Genomic DNA, 24,483 nt, shown 5'->3' on the forward strand with positions numbered 1-24,483 from the left:
TGGAACCCACATAGTCAAAGACTTTTGCATAGTCAATGAAGCAGATGTTTTTCTGGAACTCCCTTGCTTTCTTTGTGATCCGACGAATGTTGACAGTTTGATCCTTGGTTCCTCTCCTTTTTCTAAACCCAGCTTGTACAACTGGAAATTCTCAATTCACGTAGCTTGAAGGATTTTGAGCATAACCAACTAGCATGCAAAGTGAGTGCAATTGTTCAGTACTTTGAACATTCTTTGGAACTGCCCTTCTTTGGGATTGGAATGAAAACTGACATTTTCCAGTCCTCTGGGCACTGCTGAGTTGCTGGCATATTGAGTATAGCACTCGAACAGCATCATCTTTTAGGATTTGAAATAGCTTAGCTGGAATTCCATCACCTCCACTGGCTTTGTTCGTAGTGTGATGCTTCCTAAGGCCCACCTGACCGCATTCCAAGATGTCTGGCTCTAGGTGAGTGATCACACTATCATGGTTATCCGTGTCATTAGGACCTTTTTGCACAGTTCTGTGTATTCTTGCCAGCTCTTCATAACCTCTTCTGCCTCTACTAGGTCCTTACCTTTATTGTGTCCATCCTACTGTATGCAAGATAGCTATTAATGGCTGTCTTAAAAAATAGGTTTTCAAAACCTTCCCTTTCAAAGAGTATTTGTAACCTTCTTACAAGTTTATGATGATGTGCATGTGCCAGAGCCACACGCCAACAGTCTGAAGCAGTCAGACTTTGCACTATAATTCATACTTTCTTACTCAAAATTCTGCTTTCTTACAAGGTGAATTACAGCTCTGATAATTTGTTTCCCTAACCCCAAGCCACTGAAGATCCAGGTGAAAGAATGTCGCTGATTACAGACAACCCTGAATACCTGCACCTTTTGTGACATTATGCTTTAGTTGAACACATTGCCTACCTGTCTCCACTTCTCCACCCTGACGGACACACGCCATTTCAGATCCTTGCTGCAGACTTCTCTTACAGTTTCATGTACACTTCAGTTTCTATTAAACTAGCTTGCCCTCTGTTTTGAAGAAGCTTTGTCCTCTTAAAAGAGAGATTCTTTAAAACTGGATAAACCCCATTCTGAAGACAGAAAAATTATGACCAGAGTGTAATTTTCCAAGGTGAAAGGACTCAGATATGAAAGCATTCTCTCCTCCTCCTGGCATAATATACTCGTAAAATAGCCAGATATTGACTTTTTACAAGGTAGCTTTTGGTATCGGCATTCTAGTTCGTCATCTAGAAAAGGCTTATAATTCCAAACTCCTAGAATTTAGAAGGTATGAGTCACTTTTGTTTTCAAAAGCTGCGGGTCATGTAGGTGTCTTTCTATTCACTCAGCTGTGTTGTTGCTGTTATTTTTTTCAACAGGTAAAACAAAACAGAAAGCTTAACCGTACACTGTAATACCATGGGATAATCTTAGTGACAGAACATCTGTGTATGTGACTACATCAGAGCCACATCAGTTCTCCTGGATGAATTTATAACTTGATTATTATCCCAAGAGATGGGGGTTAGGGTTAGGGAGGGGAATGGACCAAGGAATATATTCATTAAATACATCCTTTTACAAAACCTAACCCCAAGATTTTCCTTGATAGACTGGGGACCCCTATAGACTCTACAGCCACTGAACACTACAGCAGATGGACTGTGCCAGAGGCAGGTAGTCCCCAAAGTCACATTTGATCGTTTTATTACTGACACTGAAATAAAAATATGGATATTATCCAGGAGTTGTCACTGAGCAAGTATTCTGGCATGATTTACAATATTCATTTGGTACATTTTGTTGAACAACAGCAAAAAAATGACAAAAACAACGGCATAGATTACACATGAATGATCTCTGAAAATAAAAAATTTGTTTCCAGTCTTTCTGCCTGCATGCATTTGTATTACTGAGCACAGGATGTATGTACCATGTACAAGGTGACTGACAATTCTGTAGTGGACTCATCCTGCTTGTAAAATAAGCCACGGCAGTTCTCTTTGCTTTCTCTATAAGGGGTCTTAAACCCAGAGCTTCCCCGGTGGCTCAGACAGTAGAGAATCTGCCTATAATGCCGGAGACCTGGGTTTAATCCCTGGGTTGGGAAGATTCCTGGTGAGGGGAATGGCAACCCACTCCAGTATTCTGGCCCGAAGAATCCCATGAACAGAGGAGCCTGGCAGGCTACAGTGCATGGGGTCACACAGAGCCAGACACGACTGGGAGGCCAACACTCTCACTTTTCAAACCCAGACGCCAGCCAGTTCTCCCTAGGGAACCTGGGTGATACATGACAAAAGCTGGAATTTGATTTCTCATTCCTAAATTCACAAGGCTCTGCCTGATTCATAGATCTCCTGCCTTTCATATACACGTATTTATGTGGCATAAACTTTATATGCAGGAAGAGAGGGTGCCAGTGAATTCATGGAGTCTCAGTGGCAGAAGTGAGAGTCCCTAGGAATTAGTTGTCTGCAAAAACTGCTGAGGCATAGAAAAGTGTCCCATTTGTGAGGGTGAGTGGTGGTGTGCCCGTCCCTAACAGGTCTGTCAGGAGCCAAATGCATCTTGGAAAGATGGACTCAGTTTATTTCTGTGACGTTGGTAGCTCCCTGGCCCCAGTGCCCTGAGCGCCCCTGTGCCTTCCCCCTCCGTCCATTTCCCCCCCCCCCCTCTACAAGCTCCTGCTCTCTACCCAGGCCCTGGCACCAGACTGCCCTTGGCGGCAGACCCTAGGTGAAGGCTGGCTGCCCTGGCGTGGCTCAGCAGCTGCCTCTGAGGGTTCACAGGGGACAGGGCCCTGGCTTCTGTGTCATGCTTTGTGGCCGTGAATCCCTTCATGGCCCAGCACTGACTTGTTGACGAGACAGTGCTCTGGCCTTCATTCCCTGGATCTTCACACCATCTCGCATCTCTGAGAAATGCACATGAGGGTGGGTGGCAGAGGAAAGGCCAGCCCATCTCCTCCGCAGCAGCTGATCCTGGCTCTCCCGCTGGTAGCACATGTCCCAGAGTTTGCTGTCCTCTGGGAGTTAGCCTGCTCGGGGCAGGGGAGACCTGGGTACCGTCCCTCACCATGGCAACAGAAACAGCAGGCTGCTCTCTGTAGCTGACCCCAGACCAGGGGCTGGGAGTATCTGCAAGGTGTACACAGTGAGTCAGATCCTTCTGGAGCTCCCGAGGTCATTAAATACACATCCATTCTTTTGTCTTAAGTTTTTTATTTTGTATTGGGATATAGCTGATTAATAATGTTGTTATAGTTTCAGGTGAACAGTGAAGAGACTCAGCCATCCAGTCTCCCCAAGCCCCCCTCCCATCCAGGCTGCCACCTAACACAGCAGAACGCCCTGTGCTGTAGGAGGCCCTTGCTGGTTCTCCATTTTTAATGTAGCAGTGAATACATACGTTCCTAGCAACTGGCTAAGCCCTGAGTACTTTATAAGATGCTCTTAACCTAAATGATGAACAGCAACCCTGAAGAACTGCTGTAACCCTGTTGTAAGCAGATGGCTAGCATTTAATAAGAGAGTTTTTAAATCTTACACGTGCATGAAGCTGGGAAGTAAGAAATCCACGTGGCCTCCTTCTCCCCCCTACAGCACAGTCGCAGACTTTCTTGGGGTGTATACATGTATTTCTGGGCTTAGTTGGTTCATGGCCATGTCCCCACTTAAACAGAAGCCCCAGGAGGCCAGCAGCGACAACTCTGCTCAGCGGTCCTCACAGGCCCTGCCACACTGCTCGGCACACAGTAGATGTTCAATGCATATTTGTAAATGAATATTAATAAGTTCACAGAACTCACTCTGTGCTGGTAGTAGTTTGGAAGGGCGCACAGAATAAAGGACCCCCCTAAACAGAAAACTGCGGTGAATTTTTAAAAGATGAAGATGGAAACAGTAGGAACATTCTTAAATATTAGTGTGGATTTCTGAGCCTGCACTCCTATTGCTAACTACAAGACAATTTGTGAAATCTCAGGTATGCATCTGCATGGCATATAATGAGGAGAAAGGGTGATTATTAAAAATCAACCCATAGCAGATTTGCGAGTGGATCAAAAGCCCAGGCTGGTTGGGAACGGGGTGCCCAGGAGCGCATGGCCAGATGCACGTTGAAAAGCACCCCGGTGTTGGTTCCGCGCAGATCGTGGACGGCAGGCTGTGGTTTCAGCTGGACTGCGGCAGCGGCCCCGGCATCCTGGGCATCTCGGGCCGCGCGGTCAACGACGGGAGCTGGCACTCCGTCTTCCTGGAGCTCAACCGCAACTTCACCAGCCTGGCCCTGGACGACAGCTACGTGGAGCGCCGCCGGGCGCCCCTCTACTTCCAGACGCTGGGCACCGAGAGCGCCATCTACTTCGGGGCCCTGGTGCAGGCGGACAGCATCCGCAGCCTGACCGACGCGCGGGTCACGCAGGTGCTGAGCGGCTTCCAGGGCTGCCTGGACTCGGTGGTGCTGAATGACAACGAGCTGCCGCTGCAGAACAAGCGCAGCAGCTTCGCCGAGGTGGTGGGCCTGACCGAGCTGAAGCTGGGCTGCGTGCTCTACCCCGACGCCTGTGAGCGCGGGCCCTGCCAGCACGGAGGCACCTGCGCGGGCCTGGCTTCCGGAGGTGAGCACCCTGGGCCCCGCCCCGGGGGTGGGGGGTGGAGGTGGGGGGATGGGGGATGGGGGCTGGAGGCAGACCTGCCGCACCGCTCTCTCAAGCATCTGGGAGTGCTCTCCCAGAGAGGTGGATTCCCTGCTGGCTCAGCCTCTTAACCCCCTGATGGAAGTTGGCAATTACAGGAACCGGTCGCTTTGCAGAATCCCAAGGGCGCAGCAGACCAGCTGCAGGGGCCTGGAAGGTGCCATCCAGCGCCCGCTCCCCGCCATCTCCACACCTTCCCAGGTCTCAGCAGCCCGGAGGAACTGGATGCCCTTTGAAGTGTCTGCCCCTTTGGACCACTTGCATGTCACTGCAGAAAGACTGGTAACAATCTGAGTCGTGATGACCAGGCACTGCCCCCTCGCAGGCAGACATGGGACTTTAGCTTCTACTAAAGGGCACCTGAGGGTGGATCCGCCACCCTAGAAACAGAAGTGTAGAGGAGATGTTTTGGAGGAAGCTTTTTTGGAGGAAGCATTTTAAAATGTGTGTATTAAGTGCAACTCCAAAAGAGCAAGGAGAAGGCAATTTACATCAACTATCAAGACAGTCAACGAGAGCAGTGAAGCTTTACCCCAGTGAAATTTTCCCCAGAGATCATGAAGAGGACAGAATGGGGTGGGCAATAAAAGGGGGAGAGAGGCAGGGATGGTGTGGGTTAATAGAGGGTTTCTATTGTACGAGGGGAAAGCTAAGACTCTCAGTCTAGGAGTCTGAAGATGAAAGAATCCCTGACTTTACTCAGAAGCAGGATCTGTGTTAAAGTAAACTAGGTCAGGCTCTCCTGGCTGAAGGCTTTGCCATCTGACTTCACTTCGGCCCCTCTGTGGAATCTCTCAGTGGGAGTGTGATTAGCAAATTTAAACCTTCGTCACAAATCACACAGAGATTCCGCTGTGTACATTACCATCTACTGTTGGTGAAGCCCAACTCCAAATTTAGACTCCATTTTATTATTAGAATGTTGTGAACTGCCCATGAAATGATGCGCTGCTGAAAGACGTCACCAAAGTTATTTAGGCTTGCATATGTTACTGCCGCAACGAGGGCCACGTGCCCTGGGGGTAGATTTCTGCAGTCTCGATTTAAGAAATCTATTCCCTTTTTTTTACTGTCTCAGCAGTATATGTAAATAAAGGGTTGTTATGGTGCCATAATTCTCGAATGATGGGCAGTAACTATACTTCAGTGGTTCTATAAACCAGCCTATTATGACAAGTCATGGCCAGTTTTTCACCAGCCAAAACAATTCTGCTAGTGTGAGCTATCCACAATGTATAAAGGGAGCATATAATTAAATTGGGTTGAAATAGAACACCACTCCATGTCAAATACTGGGTCCACAGCCACAAATTGTAACATACTTTTAACGGTGGCAGGATGTTGTTTTGCTGGCAAAGCTATGGGTTTCCACAATGGGTTAGCATGAAAATAATAATAATCACTGTTACGGAAAAAAACTAAGGGAGCTTGTTTTTTCTTCAGTGTATATTTTAATTTTGTTGCTGTTCAGTTGCTCAGTCATGTCTGACTCTTTGCCAGCCCATGGACTGCAGCACGCCAGGCTTCCCTGTCCTTCACTATCTCCCAGAGTTTGCTCAAACTCATGTCCATTGAATCGGTGATGCCATCCAACCATCTCATCCTCTGTCACCCCCTTCTCCTCCCATCTTCAATCTTTCCCAGCATCAGGGTCTTTTCAAATGAGTCAGTTATTTGCATCAGCTGCCCAAAGTATTGGAACTTCAACATCAGTCTTCCAATGAATATTAAGGACTGATTTCCTTTAGGATTGACTGGTTGGATCTCCTTGCAGTCCAAGGGACTCTCAAGACTCTTCTCCAGCACCACAGTTTAAAAGCATCAATTCTTCAGGGCTCATACTTCTCTAATTACCATAAAAATCCCTGAGATAAGCCTTCAGTGCAGGTATGTTCATTAAATATCTATGACCTCCATCAGAAACAGCAGTTTTCCTTTGTTTTTAAAAGCTCATTTGGCTTAACCAAAGTTCAGGACTGAGGACCCACCTGCCATATATTGATATATTTTCACATGGTCTGAAGAATCTGCTTTCCTTTCCCCAGGGACCCAGCTTTGCCCGTGGGTTGCATCTGCTGTCAAACACCTCATTGTCCATTGCTCCCCAGCTTCCCCCTATACTTGGACTTGGGATTGGGATTCTGTGGCAGGTATTCTTTCCTCCAAGGGAATAAAGTGTTTCTTTTATCAGCTCAAGTCTTTCCTTTCTACTGGGAGCTCATGTTTTCCTAAAACAAAGTATCTTTCCTCACTTCCATCTCCCTTCTCCCAAACCTACTACCTCTTACGAGAGAGGTGGTTGAGAGAACCCGGTGGTCCTTATCTCAGGACCCGCCCCATCGGGCATGGTCCAGAAAGGGCAGTACTGCATAGCAGGGCTGATCCCGGGCCAGCAGGCTCCTGGCGACCCACCAGGAAACCCAAGGGGACTTGCTTCCATGGGGATCGCAGAGCCCTCTTCTGAGGAGGTACCTGTTTGCTGCCTGGCTATCAGGATTGGGGCCTTGGCTTCTAGAAAAGAGGAGAGAGAATCCATTTTCTCACCCCACTGTCTGTTCATATGAGAGGACTCTTGGCTGGGTCCCCATAGCCCAATTCCCTCAATGAGGGGCCCCCAACCTCCAGGATCTAATGTCTGATGATCTGAGCTGAAGCTGATGTAATAGTAATAGCAATAACGTGCACAATTAATGTAATGTGCTTGAATCATCCCCAGACCACCCTTGGTCCATGTAAAACTTGTCTTCCACCAAACCCATCCCTGAGTACCAAAAAGGTTTGGGGACTGCTGCCCTAAATTGAGGAGAAGAAGATGGCAACCCACTCCAGTATTCTTGCCTAGAGAATCCCGTGGACAGAGGAGCCTGGTGGGCTGCTGTCCATACAGTCACACAGAGTCGGCCACGACTGAAGCGGCTTAGCATGCATGCATGCCCTAAATTGGTGCTAAATAGTAGGGAGGTGTGGGGGGAGCAAGAAAAGGCAGAACCAACTGTTTGGCCTTTAACTCATATCTGTGAACTATTTGGCTAATTATAAGGTTATTTAAAATAAGGGGGAAATCATCTCAGTTGTGAGTGACGATATAAAAAGAACAAGAAAGAAAAAGAGAAAAAATAAAAAGAACAAGGAGACTGTCATTAATGAAAGAATATTCATGCCTGGAAGAATTCCCTTTGGCTACCAGGGTATCTAATCACAGGGAAAGAGTCTTCCTTCCCCAGATCAAAGGCTAGAATGCAAGGAGCAGTCAAAGAGGAAATTTGAGCTGGAGAAAGTAGAGCAAGGTGCTTAAATGACTCCTTGCACATGAGAATGTTGATAACATAGTTATCTGGGCATCTTGCTGTTGTTGCAACCCTGAGTTGTCACTCTTGTCACTTGTCACTCTAAACTTCCACGACACCTGTGTTTCTATAGTCATTCTCTTGGACCTTAGAGGATGCTGGGGGATATTGGTCATTGGCTGTCCTGGTAATCCTCTACTCTCAAATCGTGACACTCTTAGCACCAGACTCTTGTTCAGAGCATTCAGAATTTTAAAAGTGGGCAACCCAGAGCATGAAGCAGATTTCTTTCAGAGAAGCAGGATTCTGCTTGAACCGCTTCCTAACCCAGTCAAACCCTTGACAAGGCTGCTGAGTCTGCTAGCTCGGAACGGTGTGGTCAGCAGATTTGACCACTGTTATGCCTCTGGCTGTCCCATGAGCCGGCCACGAGAACCCAGGGGAGTCAGAGCCCAGAACACTGACTTGTAATAAGAGGGTAATTATGACTCTGAAAATCAACCACAGAGGGAAGGCTCTCTCTTGGTAAAGCCTTAAAATTATATGTATTTCATAAACATGAGCTGGAAATAGCAACCGCTGTGAAAAAAGAACTAGCCTAGTCCCACTGTGACCCCTGTGCTTCCAGACCCAATGGGTCGGCAGCAGCCCAGGGAGCGCCCACGGCCTGAACATGCTGGTCTCGGTCCTCAGAGTCTCATCCTGCTCGTCTCAAGCCCATGACCAGAAGACACAGTTGGAGCTAAACTATAATTTGGCAAAGCAGTGTGGCAGCTGAGACTGCCAGGCCAGAAGCAGTCATTCAGGTGGCTTTCATGAGACTGAAAACTAGTCTTTTTTTTTTTTTTTTTTTAATATTTATCTATTTTTGATTGATTGATGATTGCTTCAAATGTTGATTTGATTTTTGTCATACATCAACTTTAATTAAGCATAGGTGTACATATGTCCCCTTATTCTCTAATCTCTCTCCCACCTCCCGCCCTTTCCCACCCTCCTAGGTTATTACAGCCTAATCTTAAAATGAGAAGTTGATAACTTTCAGTGATAGAGTCCCATTTGTTAGCTTGTCACTTTGTTACTATGTCCTTGACGCTGTGGTAAGCAGCTTGTGAGTGCTTCTGCGCTGAGTTACAGTTCTCACCCTAATACTCTTGCTGTTGTTCAGTTGCTAAGTGTGTCTGACTCTTTGTGACCCCATAGACTGCAGCACGCCAGGCTTCCCTGTCCTTCACTATCTCTCTGAGTTTGCTCAAACTCATGCCTATAGAGTAGGTGATGCCATCCAACCATCTCATCCTCTGTCGTCCCCTTATCCTCCTGCCTTCAATCTTTCCCAGCATCAGGGTCTTTCCCAATGAGTCAGCTCTTTGCATCAGGTGGCCAAAGCATTGGAGCTTCAGTTTCAGCATCAGTCCTTCCAATGAATATTCAGGACTGACTTCCTTTAGGATGGACTGGTTGGATCTCCTTGAAGTCCAAGGGGCTCTCAAGAGTCTTCTCCAACACCACAGTTCAAAAGCATCAATTCTTCAGCACTCAGCCCTCTTTATGATCCAACTCTCACATCTGTATATGTATCAGTGCTATTCTTTGCTCCCCTCAACTCCCATTTTTCTGATAAAGAAACAGACAAGACAGGTCAAGTAACCAGCCCACCGTCACACAGCTAGTAAGGTCAGGAAGCCAGGACTTGATGCAGGTTTGTGGAACTCCTGCCCCCTGCCCCCAGCCTATGCTCTTAAACTTTGTTGCTCAAAGTGTGTTCTAGGCACCAGCAGCGGCAGCATCACTGGAAATGTTAAAAATGCGGCATCTGAGAATAAGTCAGAATCTGTGTTTTTAACAAGATCCCTTGGTGATATGCTGTCTCCGAACTGCCCTGAAAGCACCCCCCAAAAATACAAGTTCTATTCTGGTTTTGTGTGTTGTATATAGTATTTCTGAAACTCCAAGGTGCCTCTGCATCACCTGAGAACCTGATTAAAATGAGACCTTGTTCTAGAAGAGTCTCTTATTTGTTAAGGAGAAAGGAAAATCTGTTGACTTGCCCCGGTCATTCTCTGTCCACATCAGAGGAACCTTCTGCTAGGTCACTGAGTTATATTTTGCAAATTCCTGAACTTACCACTCAAAAATTAAAATAAAATAAAATAAAATTATCAGTGAAAAGTTTGGAGAAAGGAAAAGACCCAAACCTACAAATCAGAATCTCAGAATCTGCAAGAGTAGAATTCAGGCATCTCTGTTTATAACAAGCCTCCAAAGTCTATGCAATTCTGAACTTGAGATCCACTGACATTTGAGAATCCCAATAAATTCTGTATTTGCCAGAATGTGAATCAGTGGATTCCAGGAAACATAGGACATTCAGAAATTGAATGTCAGATGCACAGCCTGCATTTTGTAATAATTGCTTTAGTCTAAAGACTGAACTTTGTTCCTCAGAAGTTTGGGGTCACCCTGAGCTCCCTTTCAAAGATAAAAGTAATAGTGTGTACCTTCCCCCTCTAAGCAACGTGCACGAGGCAGCAAGTTCCCAGATGTTGTAAATAGCTGGGCATAGAAGCATCTTTAGTTACAGAGTGACCTGTGCTACTTTGGGTGATATTTTCAGTCCCTAACTTGTAAGTGTCTAGATTAATTCAGTCTACCACACTCTAATTAATTGCCTGACTTGTGCGAGGCTCTGTGTTAAGTTCTAGGGTCCTATTGCTGTCTCTGTGACCAACGGGTCCACTTATGCGGCCTCCCTCCCTTTGTGTGTGGCTTAAAGGAATTGGACAGGTTTCCTGTGTGTGCTCAGCCCACTGGCCCACTTAGCACCGGGGGACAAAAAAGCCAGACTCCCAGATAGTATACTGTGGACAAATTTGACTAAGATTTGAAGCTTATGAGGGGAAAAAGTTTTGGGTTTTTTTTCTGGGTGTCTTTCTTCTAAATACTGAATTAACTTTCTGGGGATTATTTTAGAAAAACCTCATGGTAATAGCATTAATAATATTTTATTGATCCTAATAGAAAAACTCAAAACCCTAAAGCAGTCAAATTTTGTGCAGACACAAAAGAACATGCTAGAAAGTGAAATGTTACAGTGTGTTTAATGTTGTTAACACAGTAAGTGTTTCTGGATCCTCGAGGAAAGTATTAGAGGCTCAGCCCAATGTACAGTGTGGGAATTGTGAGCCAGCTTTCTTTGGGAAAGCTGGAGAGCTCCCTTTCAAAAGTTTTCATCTCATGAGGTCTGAAGACAGTGCATGGGCCCTGCTTGGTGAAAGAGGAAAGTCTGAGTGACTTCAAGTTGAGGGGGTGAAGTAGTGACAGAGGCCGTGAGCCACAGTTAAGCTCACTCCACTTTTGAGTGGCATCCCACGTGACAATATGGTCAGCAATTTTCTCAAGCTCACTGAGACTCACATGGACAGAAGTTTCAATATTTTCCAATAAATAGCCTATGTGCCTGTTAAGTCACTTCAGTCATGTCTGACTCTTTGTGACCCCACGGACTGTAGCCTGCCAGGCTCCTCTGTCCATGGGATTCTCCAGGCAAGAATACTGGAGTGGGTAGCCATTCCCTTCTCCAGATACTGCCTACAAGTCAGAGTTTAAAAAAAACAAAAACTCATGGCTTTCCATTGTTTGATTTATGAGCAAGAGAAATGAAGCTGATTTCTGAATCCATTCTAATTACAGTAATTATAACAATGAAGCACCTAATGTTTGTGGGCTGCACTGTGGTTGATGAATCCAGAAACCTCATTATCCTCTGTGAGTGGGTATGAGTGAGGCTTAATTATCAGATAAAAACAGGGAGGTTCCTAGAGGTCAGGCAGCTCAGCTGATGGGAAACAGCCAGAACTTCGATGTGTACCCGCATCACAGGTCTCTCCCCAAATCGTAAAGTTCCTGGAGTATCTAAATGGAGTCCGTAACTGAGCAAGCGTAGTGGTCGATGCTGCCTTCAGATCCCAAGTGCTAGTTGCATGTTTGCTGTTATTTCCCTCTTTGTGCAGAAGGCAGATGTTTCCTTATCAAGGAAGCAAAACCCAATCAGGATAATGCTCACCTCCACCAAGCGAGTGGGGCAGAAGGTGGAAGTCATCACTTGGATGAATCAGGTCGGAAAACAACTACTAAGTCAAAGGAGTAAGATAGAAATGATCTTGATTATTTGCCTACATGGTCCAAATTGACTCTATAATTGCTCAAACCATTTCTATGTATTGCATGTAATAGGTTTTGCCATGTTCTTCTCTGAGCAAGGAGAGGAGAGGGCATTTTAAGTTTTTGTGGGTGCAGATTTCAAAATCATCTGCATCAGCTGTAACTAGCATTGCAAGCAAGAACATAGCTTTGAGGGAAGACTTTAAAATACACTTCTCGTTTCATAAGGATTAGCCAGGTGATAACTGTTGGTTCTTTTTTTTCACGTGTATCTCAGTGCTAGCAGGACAATTATCTTTTTTTTTTAAACTTTTTATTTTGTGCTGACGTGTAGCCGATTAACAAACAATGCGATAGTTTCAGGTGAACAGCAGGGAGACTCAGCCGTACACACACACGTATCCATTCTCCCCCACATCCCCTACCGTTCAGGCCGCCACATAGCACTGGGCAGAGGTCCACGTGCTCTGCAGCAGTAGATCTTTGTTGGTTCTTGTTGTTGTTATTTAGTTGCTCAGTCGTGTCCAACTCTTTGCGACCCCATGGACCGTCACCTGCCAGGCTCCTCTGTCCATGGGATTTCCCGGGCAAGAATACTGGAGTGGGTTGCTGTTTTCTTCTCCAGGGGATCCTCCTGATCCAGAGATCAGACCCACACCTCTTACGTCTCCTGCATTGGGAGGTGGGTTCTTTACCACTAGCAACACCTGGGAAGCCCCTTGTTGTTTATCTATTTTAAATACAGCAGAGTACATGCCCCTCCTAAACTCCCTGCCTATCCCTTCATCCCATCCCTCCCACTTACAACCAGAAGCTCATTCTTTTATATGTGGAATCTAAAAAAGAAATGATACAAATGAATTTACTTACAAACCAGAAACAGACTCAATTATCTTTTTTAATCTGGAGAGTGGTATAAAGTGGCATCTCCCACTTGTTGACTACGTAACTTTGGGCAAATAATCCTATGTAATATTCAGTTCCCATTTTTTAAAATAACAGTACTTTCAGCATAGGGTTCTTATCAAGTATTAAGTGAGATAATGCAAGGAAAGCTCTTTACATTTTTCCTAGCATGTAAGAAGCTGTTGTTCTTGCTAATAGTTTCCTTATCTGATATTTTCCAACCCAAGAAAAAAGAATGCACCCTTTTGAATAAAACTTTGAGATTATCCTCTGAATTTTTTCTTTTATGTACACAAAAGTGTTAAAATATTATTTGTGATTAAATAATGCCTGGCCATCTTTTGAATTCTCTTCCCTCTATTTGTATTTTATATCAATATATGGTAATGCTTTGGAAAAGCAGAAGCTTTAATATGCTGTTATCTTTGTTATGATTATTTGGCTCCCTGAAGGGCGCCTGATGCTGTCCATCTCCCTGCATCTCCTTGGCTCCCTTGAGAGTTGAGGGGAGCCTAGTAAGTGGCGAGTTCTGGCTTACTGACAAGTCCCAATGCCAATACAGTCTTGCAGAAATATCTGAGAATCTGAAAGTCTGGATTCAAGTTCAAATCCATCACTTACTAGCTGTACATACTTGAACAAGCCACCCATCTCTCCAACACTCCCAGGGAATTAAGGTGTTAATGGAGCCTCTTATTTTCTTTCATGGAATTACTGTGATCCTTCACAGAATGACAAAGTGGTTTTAAGTCACTAAAACATGATATCACTTAATATCATTGTGGCAGACTTGCTGATGTTATAAAATTATTATTAATAATAATAGGGCTCAGGCCATGATAATGAGATCATAAATAATACTTTGTTAGAATGAGTTAATTTTATTAACAAGCCACTTTTGCAAAGGCTTAATAGCAAATATAACTTTTCTTTCATTTAAAAAAACCTGACTACTTTTTAAAATCCAATTGCTTTTCCCTTTCAGCATATTAATGTAAAAATCTCTCCAAATTTAAAATTCTGAAATCTTCCCTGGTGACTCAGATGGTAAAGAATCTGCCTGCAAGGCAGAAGACCCAGGTTCCATCCCTGGGTCAATCAGATCCCCTGGAGAAGGGACTGACTACCCACTCCAGTATTCTTGATGGGAAAATCTCATGGACAGAGGAGCCTGGTGGGCTACAGTCCACAGGGTCACAACGAATCCGGCATGACTGAGTGACTAACACTCACAAAAGCAAGATGTCTTGCAAAGGGCTCTCTGCCTCTCTTGTCCCATGGGTTTGAGATTAGGAGAGCAGATCCTGGAGAGTTTGCTTCTCTCTTTAATAAACAGAGAAATCCAGTTAGAGCATACAATGAAGTGTGATTCTTAAACATGCAGTTCAGGAGAAAACTGAACAACTCAGACTCTGGAGCCAGACCGCTGGTGTTCAAGTCCACTCTAGTTCCATGGCTACATAATCTACTTCTCTGTACCCCATCTATAAAATTGGAATAATAACAATAGTCCCTTTATCGTAGGCTTGTTTTGAGACCTACATGAGTTAACACAAGTAAAGTGCTTAGAACTCTCCTTTGTTGGTGTTGATCAGTCATTCAGTCATGTTTGACTCTTTGCGACCCCATGGACTGCAGCACGCCAGGCTTCCCTGTCCTTCACTAGCTCCCAGGGTTTGCTCAAACTCACATCCATTGAGCTTCTGATGCCATCCAACCATCTCATCCTCTGCCCCCCTCTTCTCCTCCTGCCTTCAATCTTTCCCAGCATCAGGGTCTTTCCCAATGAGTTGGCTCTTCACATCAGGTGGCCAAAGTATTGGAGCTTCAGCTTCAGCACCAGTCCTTCCAATGGACATTCAGGGTTGATTTCCTTTAAGATTAACTGGTTTCATCTCCTTACTGTCCGAGGATTCTCAAGCGTCTTCTCCAGCACCACAGTTCAAAAGCAACTGTCCCTGGTCCATAATAACTGTCACTGAGTGTTAGCTACCATCATCATCATCACCTTCAAAACAGACATCTAATTTTCTCAGATACAGAACAGGGCTTCTCCTTGTGCAGGATTTGTAGTGATCTCTGTGCTCGTAGGTGGTATTTTTCTGCCTTTGTATCTCTATCCCCAGCTGTGCTGGTAAACCAGTTCTCTAAAAATAAAAGCCCTGATCTGCAGTCTTTGCTGATTTCTGTGTGTAACTATTCCCTGCCTGGCTGGCATCAGGCTACCAGTGATTTAATAACTGTCTGCCAACTTCCTGAACACTGAAAGTCAGTACCCCCAACCTTAGATGAGCCAGCTCCAGCGCACCACTGCTGATGGCTTAGACACGCAGTGGCAGTGAGTAGGTTAACCAGTCAGGCTGGTGGCAGCATCAAGTAGCTCTAAAAAAAAAAAAAAAAAGCAGGAGGAAATGTGTGGGAGTACAACGGTGCCCTGGAGGGCGGGCCTCACTTTAAATTCTGATTGCCCAAGGTCAGAGACGCCAAATCAAAGAAATCAAACCCAGGACCCTCCTTAGAATCCAGTTTCCATGATAGTGAGTCAAATGCCCCTTATTTTCAGACAGTCCCTCCTTGCCCCTCCCTCAACTCGGCTTACTTCTGCTATAGTTTGAGAAACAAACAAAAGCTTGTCAAATAGGAGCTGGAGAGGAGGAGTCTTACCTGGGCTGACCCCTCTTGCCTTAGATTCCCCTCCTGACCGCCCTCCCCATCCTCATCATCGCTGTGCTTTGCAGATTCCTGGTTCTCCCGCCCCTCCCTTTAGTCTAAAAAGGAACTGAGTTCCTTCTCACAAGTCATCCTCCCTCTAAACGGCATGCCACCCTCACCAAAGACTAGCCAGGTGACATAAAGAAGCATTTTTTCCCCAGTTACAACTGCTTTCAACAATCCCCACTTCCATTTAGGTGAACAATTTCCCAAACTGGAAAAAAAAATTACCCCAAGTCAGCAGCATAATTTGAAGTAAGCATCCTGCCCACAGACTTCAGGCTGGCTCCTTTTGGACACAGCTTGCATCAACAGTGGTCTTTCTTTATAAATTAGTTCTCTGATGTTTCACTGGTGTTGCATTCAAAAGTCTCGTGTCTCTCTCTGAGCTTCAATCTCTGGTTCTCTGTGATTCTTAGTGTCAGGGAGGCTGGGGCTACACAGGTTCCTTCTTCTGTGAATGTGGAGATGTCTCTCCTGCCTCTTCCACTTGCCTCCCGAAGATGTCTTTCTCCAAATCTGTGAGCACCCACACACAGTCATGATGTCCTTCTGTACGTGAGAGTTCTCTGGAGTCTCGAGTCAGTACAGAGAGCATACACTATTTCAATCTACAGATTTTTAATTATCTTACACCTGCAGAGATCAGTCTACAATATCCCAATATCAATCACTGACCACTGGGAGATTAACCCAAGAGTCCTTCTAATAACAGGGAGGATGGTTATTTGTGGACTACAGTAAATATGATGTGCTCATTGCATGCTGAGGTCTACACACTTCTTCTACTACTGCCCAATCACCCATGTGTTACAAACCAGGTCTTCACCCTCCCTCTGAATAGGAGATAAGGGTCATTACTGTGGAAATTGACCCACCCAAGGATACTGACACAGTATCATAGTTGACAAGCCCCACTGATGTTCTTAGAGCTTCCTGTGAGATTTCTAGTTTTCTTCCTCTGCATTCTTCAGTATGAACTGATAAGTCAGGATTATCAGACAAGGAAGGAAATCCTCTCATTTGGAAGATAGGGACTGTCTTAAGGTTCCCCAGAGAAACAGAAACTATGATAAAGGAATGGATAGATAGATGATTGATGGATAGATTATAGACAGGTATGGAGGGAGAGAAACAGTGAGAGAGAGAGACTGAGTGATTTTTAAGAAATTTGCTCACAGGATTGTGGGACTGGCAAGTCTGAAATTTATCGGGCAGGACAGCAGGCTAGAAATTAATGAAGAGTTTATTTTCAGTCTTTGATCTGAAATCTCAGAGCTGGAAATTCAGCCAAGATTTCTGTGTTGCAGTCTTGAGGCAGAATTCCTTCTTCTTAAGGCTTTCTTTTGAATAGGTAAGATTCACCCACATTATTTTTCCAATAGTCATGTATGGATGTGAGAGTTGGACTATAAAGAAAGCTGAGCACTGAAGAATTGATGCTTTTGAACTGTGGTGTTGGAGAAGACTCTTGAGAGTCCCTTGGACTGCAAGGAGACCCAACCAGTCCATCCTGAAGGAGATCAGTCCTTGGTGTTCATTGGAAGGACTATTGTTGAAACTGAAACTCCAATACTTTGGCCACCTGATGCAAAGAGCTGACTCATTGGAAAAGACCCTGATGCTGGGCAAGACTGAAGGCAGGAGGAGAAGGGGATGATTGAGGATGAGATGGCTGGATGGCAGCACCAACTCAATGGACATGAGTTTGAGTAAACTCCGGGAGTTGGTGATAGTCAGGGAGGCCTGGCGTGCTGCAGTCCTTGGGGTTGCAAAGAGTTGGACACAACTGAGCAACAATTGAACTGAACCCACACTATATAAGATAATCTGCTTTGTGCATGCATTCTAAGTTGCTTCGGTCATGTCTGACTCTTTGCGACCCTATAGACTACAGCCCACCAGGCTCCTCTGTCCATGGGATTGTCCAGGCAAGAATACTGGAGTGGGTTGCTATGCTCTCCTCCAGGGGATCTTCACCACCCTGAAGCCGAACCCACATCTCATTATGTTTTCTGCATTGGCAAGTGGTTCTTTACCACTAGTGCCACCTGGGAAGCCCAGTCTGTTCTACTTAAAGCCAACTCATTGTAAATGTTAATCACATCCACAGATACCTTCAAAGCAATATCCAGACTAGTGTTTGATCAGTAACTGGGCACTGGAGCTTAGTCAACTGGACATAGGAAGTCTGCCTTCACAGAGACCAAACCACAGAAACAGACAGAAGCAACTTGGAAGAAACTATACAGGGAGAGTGCTGCATTAACATATTATTAATATCTTTAGAGAAATAAGAGAAGATATTACAACCACAAAACAGGAGCTGGATGTTATGTGTTTTAAGAAAATAAAAGCTCAGTGAACAAAGTAAGAGCCTTTGGAAAAATTCAGCATATATAAAAATGTCAATAAAAGTTTCAAAAGATGATAAACTCAGAAAGTAAGGCAAAACCCCACAGAGGTGTAATAAAAGAGAGAAAAATAAAATTAAAGAAAATCCAAATGACCTGACATCCAAACCATAAAACTTCCATAAAGATAGAACGGAGAAAATGAAGGCGAGGAAATCATCAATGAAATAAAGACAACTTCCCAAAGTTGTTGCCATTACAGCTCCTGAGTACCCAGGACTGGGTGAAGCAAACCCCCACGAAAGTGTGCCTCACTGTGAAAGCTCAGAGGACTGGGAGCAAGAGAGGGCCCTCCCTCCAAACTGTTCCTAGAGGAAAAGAGACCATGTCACACACAGCCTTCACGAACCAAAATGACTCTGGATTTCTCAAAAGTAACACAGAGGGAATTGCTTAGAATGCCATACGTAACTTAATTGTCAAAAAAATAAAAGTGTAATGATGGAGTAAAAATATGTTCAGCCGTGTGAGGTCTCACTTGACCTCATGCACACCCCTTCTCAGGAAGCTGCCGTGGAAGACATCTAATGACATGAGCACGGTACCCAGGTAAACTCCGACGTAGAGACATCCTGTCTTGACAGTCGCAGTGTGGTGAAAGCATCTTCCTTCGCATCCTGATCTCTGTTCCTGGGATCTGCTCCCTGGGTATCTTTTTACCATTCTTACTATCATTCATGTCTGTGGTTAATTAGATGCATATTTGTGGGCTAGCACGAGCTACAAACCATTACGTGGCATTTTTGTGGCAAGATGTGTTCCAAGTTCAAAATAACCAACCTGCTAATGATCTTTGGAATTTGGACCCTGTGCAGAGGACTCAGGAGGCCACGTTTCGGCAGAGTCTGTGCACGCTGAGCGGCAGCAGTGTCCGTGGCTCACGAGCTCCTCTGTTTCTCCAGGTTACCAGTGTACTTGTCTCTCCCAATTCACCGGAAGAAACTGTGAATCTGAGATCACAGCCTGCTTCCCAAACCCCTGCCGGAATGGAGGCTCCTGCGACCCCATAGGAAACACTTTCATCTGCAATTGCAAAGCTGGGCTCACTGGAGTCACGTAAGTGCGATTGTGCAGTTAGTCTTTTTTTACACTGCCTCTTCTTGCTAAGAAAACAAAACTAACTGGGGTAAAATATCCACTACTGATAGGATGGGCAAAGGGTTAATACCTGTACATGAAGAATGCTTAACAATGGCTAAAATGTTATCAGGGATTATCTCTGTGGAGTGGGGTTAAGGGTAAATTACATTTTTACTTTATTCCTCTCTATATTTTCAAAAAGTTATATAATTACTGTGTGTTATATAATCTGGAAAACAGTTCTTTTAAAGAAAGTCATCTATGACCCTAATGTTTCCAGTATAATTCTGAGACAGATATGCTATGCATTTCCCCAGAACTCATCAACTGGACTCTACTGCCTAGGGTTTTATGATCATCCTGAGAAACTAAAGACTTACCTTTCCTTTGAAAATCTTTTATTCCCCCAAGAATGAGGGAAATTAAAGGGTTAGCCAAATGGAAAGGGAATGTTTTCAGTTCTGAGTAAAACACCACTTTAACCATCCTTGATGGTTTTAGAAGTGTGTGTGTGTATATATATATATATATATATATATATATATGTAATCTCAAGCAAAGTGATATTCTAATTACAGATCAGTCTTATGTATTCATTAAAGCAAATCTCCTGAGGACTTTACCAGGAAATACTTAGCTGACTTTGAATCGTTGGATGTAATTTAAAGTAATAAAGCTGCATTTATTTTTAAATACTCTGTGATTCTGACTAATTTCCAGCTGACCTGGCCTCAATCTGTTCACATTAGGGACGTTTGACTACATTTTAAAAGGTGGATTACCAAAGATATACGTGATCAGACCTTTTAAAATGAATATGTCGGAACAACTGCAGAAGTGGAGGACAAGGAAGAGGAAAGACTATATTCTTAAATAACGTTAAACTCAGAGGAAGACTTACATTTGCCTGTTTTAACTATACTCAAAACAAGTCATGGATTGCTTTAAAGAGAATAAAGTTGATTTATTTTTCATTAGAATGCTTTAATCATTTATCCCCCTGGTAATCTGAGTTAGCATTAGCCTTTAATAGAAACACAGGGACTTCCCTGGTGGTCCAGTGACTGAGAGACCACACTCCCCATGCAGGGGCCCCAGGTTCCATCTCTGGTGAGTTAGCTAGATCCCACATAAAATAAATAAAAATAAAATTTAAAAACCTAAGCATAGAATCTGGAATATAAACATTGCTATGTATCCCTCCACCCACCGCTTACATGTGCCCCATTACCCTTGCTTCCCAGAGAGACCAAAAATTACTGTGTTCATTAGAGGGAAATGTCAGAATCAAAAACTTTCTCCTCCTGGGAAACTCTGTATAGGGTGTCTAGGTTCACAGCTCTTTATCTGCAATTCTACAATCCCCAAAGCTCTAAGAAATAAAAAGATTGAGAATATAATTGTGGCAAACATTTGCTGGCAAAACCAAGCAAATCATGCCGAGGCTATTCTAGTCTTTATTTCCCTCATTTAGTGTGACTATCCATATGTTTCACTGTAGAAACACTGGTATATTTGGTGATAGGTCCTATGCCAGTTTGTAGGATGGGGTGGGTACTTTACATAATATGAAAGACACGTAGTGTATGTCATTTCTAAAATTGCAAAATTTTGCATTCTGAGATCCATCTGGCCCCAAGCATTTGAAGACCAGTATGTCTTCAACAGCATCTCTGGTTTCTTTTTCCATGCCATCTCTTCTCTCCCAGGACAGCCCTCTCCTCCCCACCCAGCCAGGGAGGTTCAGAATACGGGAGGGATGGCGCTGGCTGGTTGGTAGGAAGTCCACATGATGAGGACGGGGTCCTGGGTGGGCACATAGAGCCCACGCATCTCCCATGTACCCTGCATCACGTCATTTCTGTCTTGCTTCAGGGGACCCTCCACGGGCTTTCTACCTTTCTGAAAGATGTCCGTGTAAGAGCGGACGCCCGCCGGCCCTGCTGTTTCAGGGGGGGGCTTTTGTCTTCTGTCGCAAAGGTGTGAGGAGGACGTCAACGAGTGCGAGCGGGAGGAGTGTGAGAACGGCGGCGCCTGCGTCAACGTGTTCGGCTCCTTCGTGTGCAACTGCACGCCGGGCTACGTGGGCCAGTACTGCGGGCTGCGGCCGGTGGTGGTGCCCAACATCCAGGCTGGGCACGCCTACGTGGGCAGGGAGGAGCTGATCGGCATCGCCGCGGTGCTCCTGGTCATCGTCGCCCTCATCGTCCTCTTCGTCGTCTTCCGCAAGAAGGTCTTCCGCAAGAGCTACTCCCGCAACAACATCACGCTGGTGCAGGACCCCGCCACGGCCGCCCTGCTCCGCAAGAGCAACGGCGTGCCCTTCCGGAGCCTGCGCGCCGGGGACGGCCGCCACGCGTACCAGGAGGCCGGGCCCCCGCAGGTGCCAGTGCGCCCCATGGCCTACACCCCGTGCTTCCAGGGCGACTCCAGGAGCAACCTGGACAAGCTCGGGGACGGGCTGGGTGGCGAGCCCCAGGAGATGACCACCTTCCACCCGGAGTCCCCGCGCATCCTGACGGCCCGGCGGGGCGTGGTCGTGTGCAGCGTGGCCCCCAACCTGCCCGCCGTGTCCCCCTGCCGCTCCGACTGCGACTCCATCCGCAAGAACGGCTGGGACGCGGGCACCGAGAGTGAGTCCGCAGGAGGAGTTCAGCAGCATTGCTTCCACTAGTGTTTAGCGGATCTTTGGGAAGGGAGAGCGACCCCAGAGGCACAGAGCTCTGCTTAGGACAGGCCCTGACACTGAAGGTTCACACCAGCTCTGAAATCTTGCCCTGGTTCTTATCCCCATTTACTGACGGGGAAAAGGAGGCTTAGAGAACATACAAGGTGCCCACCATCGCAGAGTTTGTAAGAGGCTGTTGGTATTCCAACCCAGGGCTGCCGGCCTCTAAAACCCATGCTCTTTTCATAACAACATACTCCTGGCAGTAAACCAAGCAGCGTAGCCACATATGCCATATATAGGAAGTGTGCCCTAGAAGGTCAGAGAAGAGTATTTCCAGTCTTAGGGTGAAGACTTGAGAGAAGCAGAGGGACATTGGAGTTGGACCATGGTGGATTAAAAGTCCAGGAAAAGAAGGGTGTTCTACATAGAAGCACAAATTCAGAAGAAGAGCAGGTCCTTCTGTTTGGCTGGAACGCAGGGTCCAGGAGACAAGCAGGAAATGTGGTCCAGGCCACATGCTAGTGTTTCCCTCTCCTCTTGGCCTCCTGCAGCAGAATTGCAGGCGAAAGGAAGACCCACAAGTGCAAAGGCCCTGGGGTGGGAAAGACTTGAGTATACTGAAGAACATAGGCAAGGTCAATGTAGTTGGAGCTTGGTGAGCAACACTAATGCAGAATTTTAAGCAGGAAAGTAGTGCAATATAATTTCCACTTTTAAAAGATGGTTCAGACCAATCCATGGAAAAGAGACTAAGCAGAAAGTAAGCGAGAAGGAAGCAGTTAATTGGCCTCTACAAACATCTAAGTGAGAGGTGGTGATTGTTTTCCCTGCTCTAGTATCAGTCAGGCAAGCTCTGTGGTATCCTATGACTTTTCATCAGGCCTAGTGGCTTTATATTCAAGAAGCAATAACATCCTGGGTGTTTGGAGTTTCCAAAGGCTGAGGATATAGTACCCTGATATATGTTGGAGCAGAAGCGGGGGGCGGGGGGGGGGTGCTAGTTTTAAATGAAGCTAGAAAACACCTGTAGTCAGGAGGTAAAGGGTTCCTCCATGGAGGAAGGGGGCATGCCTCCTGGGGTCTTTAAGCATGAGTAAGATTTGGGAGGAAACTATCTGAAAGGGCCTTCTAGAAATAGGAAGCAGCTCAGTTAGTGTAGGGGACACAGAAGCGGTTTCCTGAGGGGTGTCTAGCTCTGTTGTTTAGGAGGAAGGCAAGGCTAGAAGTAAAAGTTTGGATGCCAGCTACAGTCAAGATGATTGAATCTCTGAGTGTGAGCTCACCAAGGGAGCAGGAGCAGAGAATATGCTCAATCTGGGCCACTTGCAAATGCCTGCATGTGGGAGGTAGGCAGGGGCTAGGGCCAGGAAGGGAAACACACACGGGCCACAAAGAGAGAGCCGGAAAAGCGGAAAGGGCAGCGAGCAGAAGCTAAGGGTATCAATAAGGTCAGCAGGGTTCAGTCCCATAAAACTATCCAGGAGGATACAGTCTTACACAGAAAAAAAGTAGATATATTATGCTTACCACCTGAAAGTTTCTTAGTGATCTCAAGAATGTTTCAGTGAATCTTCAAGACAGTCCAGTGTGCAAGGGTTAAGGACGAAGAGATTTGGTGAGAAAACAGAGGCAGCAAATGATCATGAAAAGCCGCCACTGCGGTGTGCTAAATCGTCCCCTTAAATCCCACGCTGCCCCACATGGGCACCAGTTGGAGGAGGGGGGCGTGAAATAACTTGCCTACATTTGATTCCCGGGTCGGGAAGATCCTCTAGAGAAGGGATAGGTACCCACTCCAGTATCCTTGGGCTTCCCTGGTGGCTCAGCTGGTAAAGAATTCGCCTGCAATGTGGGAGACCTGGGTTCGATTCCTGGGTCGGAAAGATCCCCTGGAGAAGGGAAAGGCTATCCACTGCAGTATTCTGGCCTGGAGAATTCCACGGACTGTATAGTCCATGGGGTCACAAAGAGTCAGACATGACGGAGCGACTTTCACCTCACTTCATGAGCAGTAACTAGGAAAGGGAGGGACAGGATTCGAACCTGGCGCATCAGGTGCTTTTACCAAGACTACTCCTGGAACTTTTACAGGGAGGAGGAAGAGGCACAGGAGAGGGAGGGTCTGCTGATGATGGCAGAAAGCCTCTACGCATGCCATTCTAGTGCGCCCCCATGGCTGAGTCCACCGTTAAGGAGACACACTTATACTTCAAGTAGTTGCCCTTGGGAGAAGGCAATGGCACCCCACTCCAGTACTCTTGCCTGGAGAACCCCATGGACAGAGGAGCCTGGTAGGCTGCAGTCCATGGGGTTGCTAAGAGTTGGACACAACTGAGCGACTTCATTTTCACTTTTCACTTTCATGCATTGGAGAAGGAAATGGCAACCCACTCCAGTGTTCTTGCCTGGAGAATCCCAGGGACGGTGGAGCCTACTGGGCTGCTGTCTGTGGGGTTGCACAGAGTCGGACACAACTAATACGACTTAGCAGCAGCAGCAGCAGCGGTCACCCTTGGATTTTACCCATAAATATATTCCCTCTCAAATTATCTGTAG

At 45.8% G+C, this 24,483-nt stretch overlaps 1 protein-coding gene across 7 annotated transcripts in view; it reads left to right on the top strand.

Moving 5' to 3' along the window:
- The window catches only part of FAT3 (FAT atypical cadherin 3), a 762,831-nt gene that overhangs the window by 726,857 nt on the left and 11,491 nt on the right, over positions 1–24,483 (top strand). For all 7 annotated transcript variants that reach the window (XM_043876646.1, XM_043876691.1, XM_043876701.1 and 4 more), the window contains 3 exons: positions 4,147–4,615; positions 19,079–19,232; positions 21,237–21,889. In XM_043876646.1, the coding sequence (XP_043732581.1) occupies positions 4,147–4,615; positions 19,079–19,232; positions 21,237–21,889 (1,276 nt within the window). The remainder of the gene's footprint in view (positions 1–4,146; positions 4,616–19,078; positions 19,233–21,236; positions 21,890–24,483) is intronic.

The sequence above is a fragment of the Cervus elaphus genome, chromosome 2 (assembly GCF_910594005.1).
Source record: "Cervus elaphus chromosome 2, mCerEla1.1, whole genome shotgun sequence".
In the NCBI taxonomy this organism is placed as follows: domain Eukaryota; kingdom Metazoa; phylum Chordata; class Mammalia; order Artiodactyla; family Cervidae; genus Cervus; species Cervus elaphus.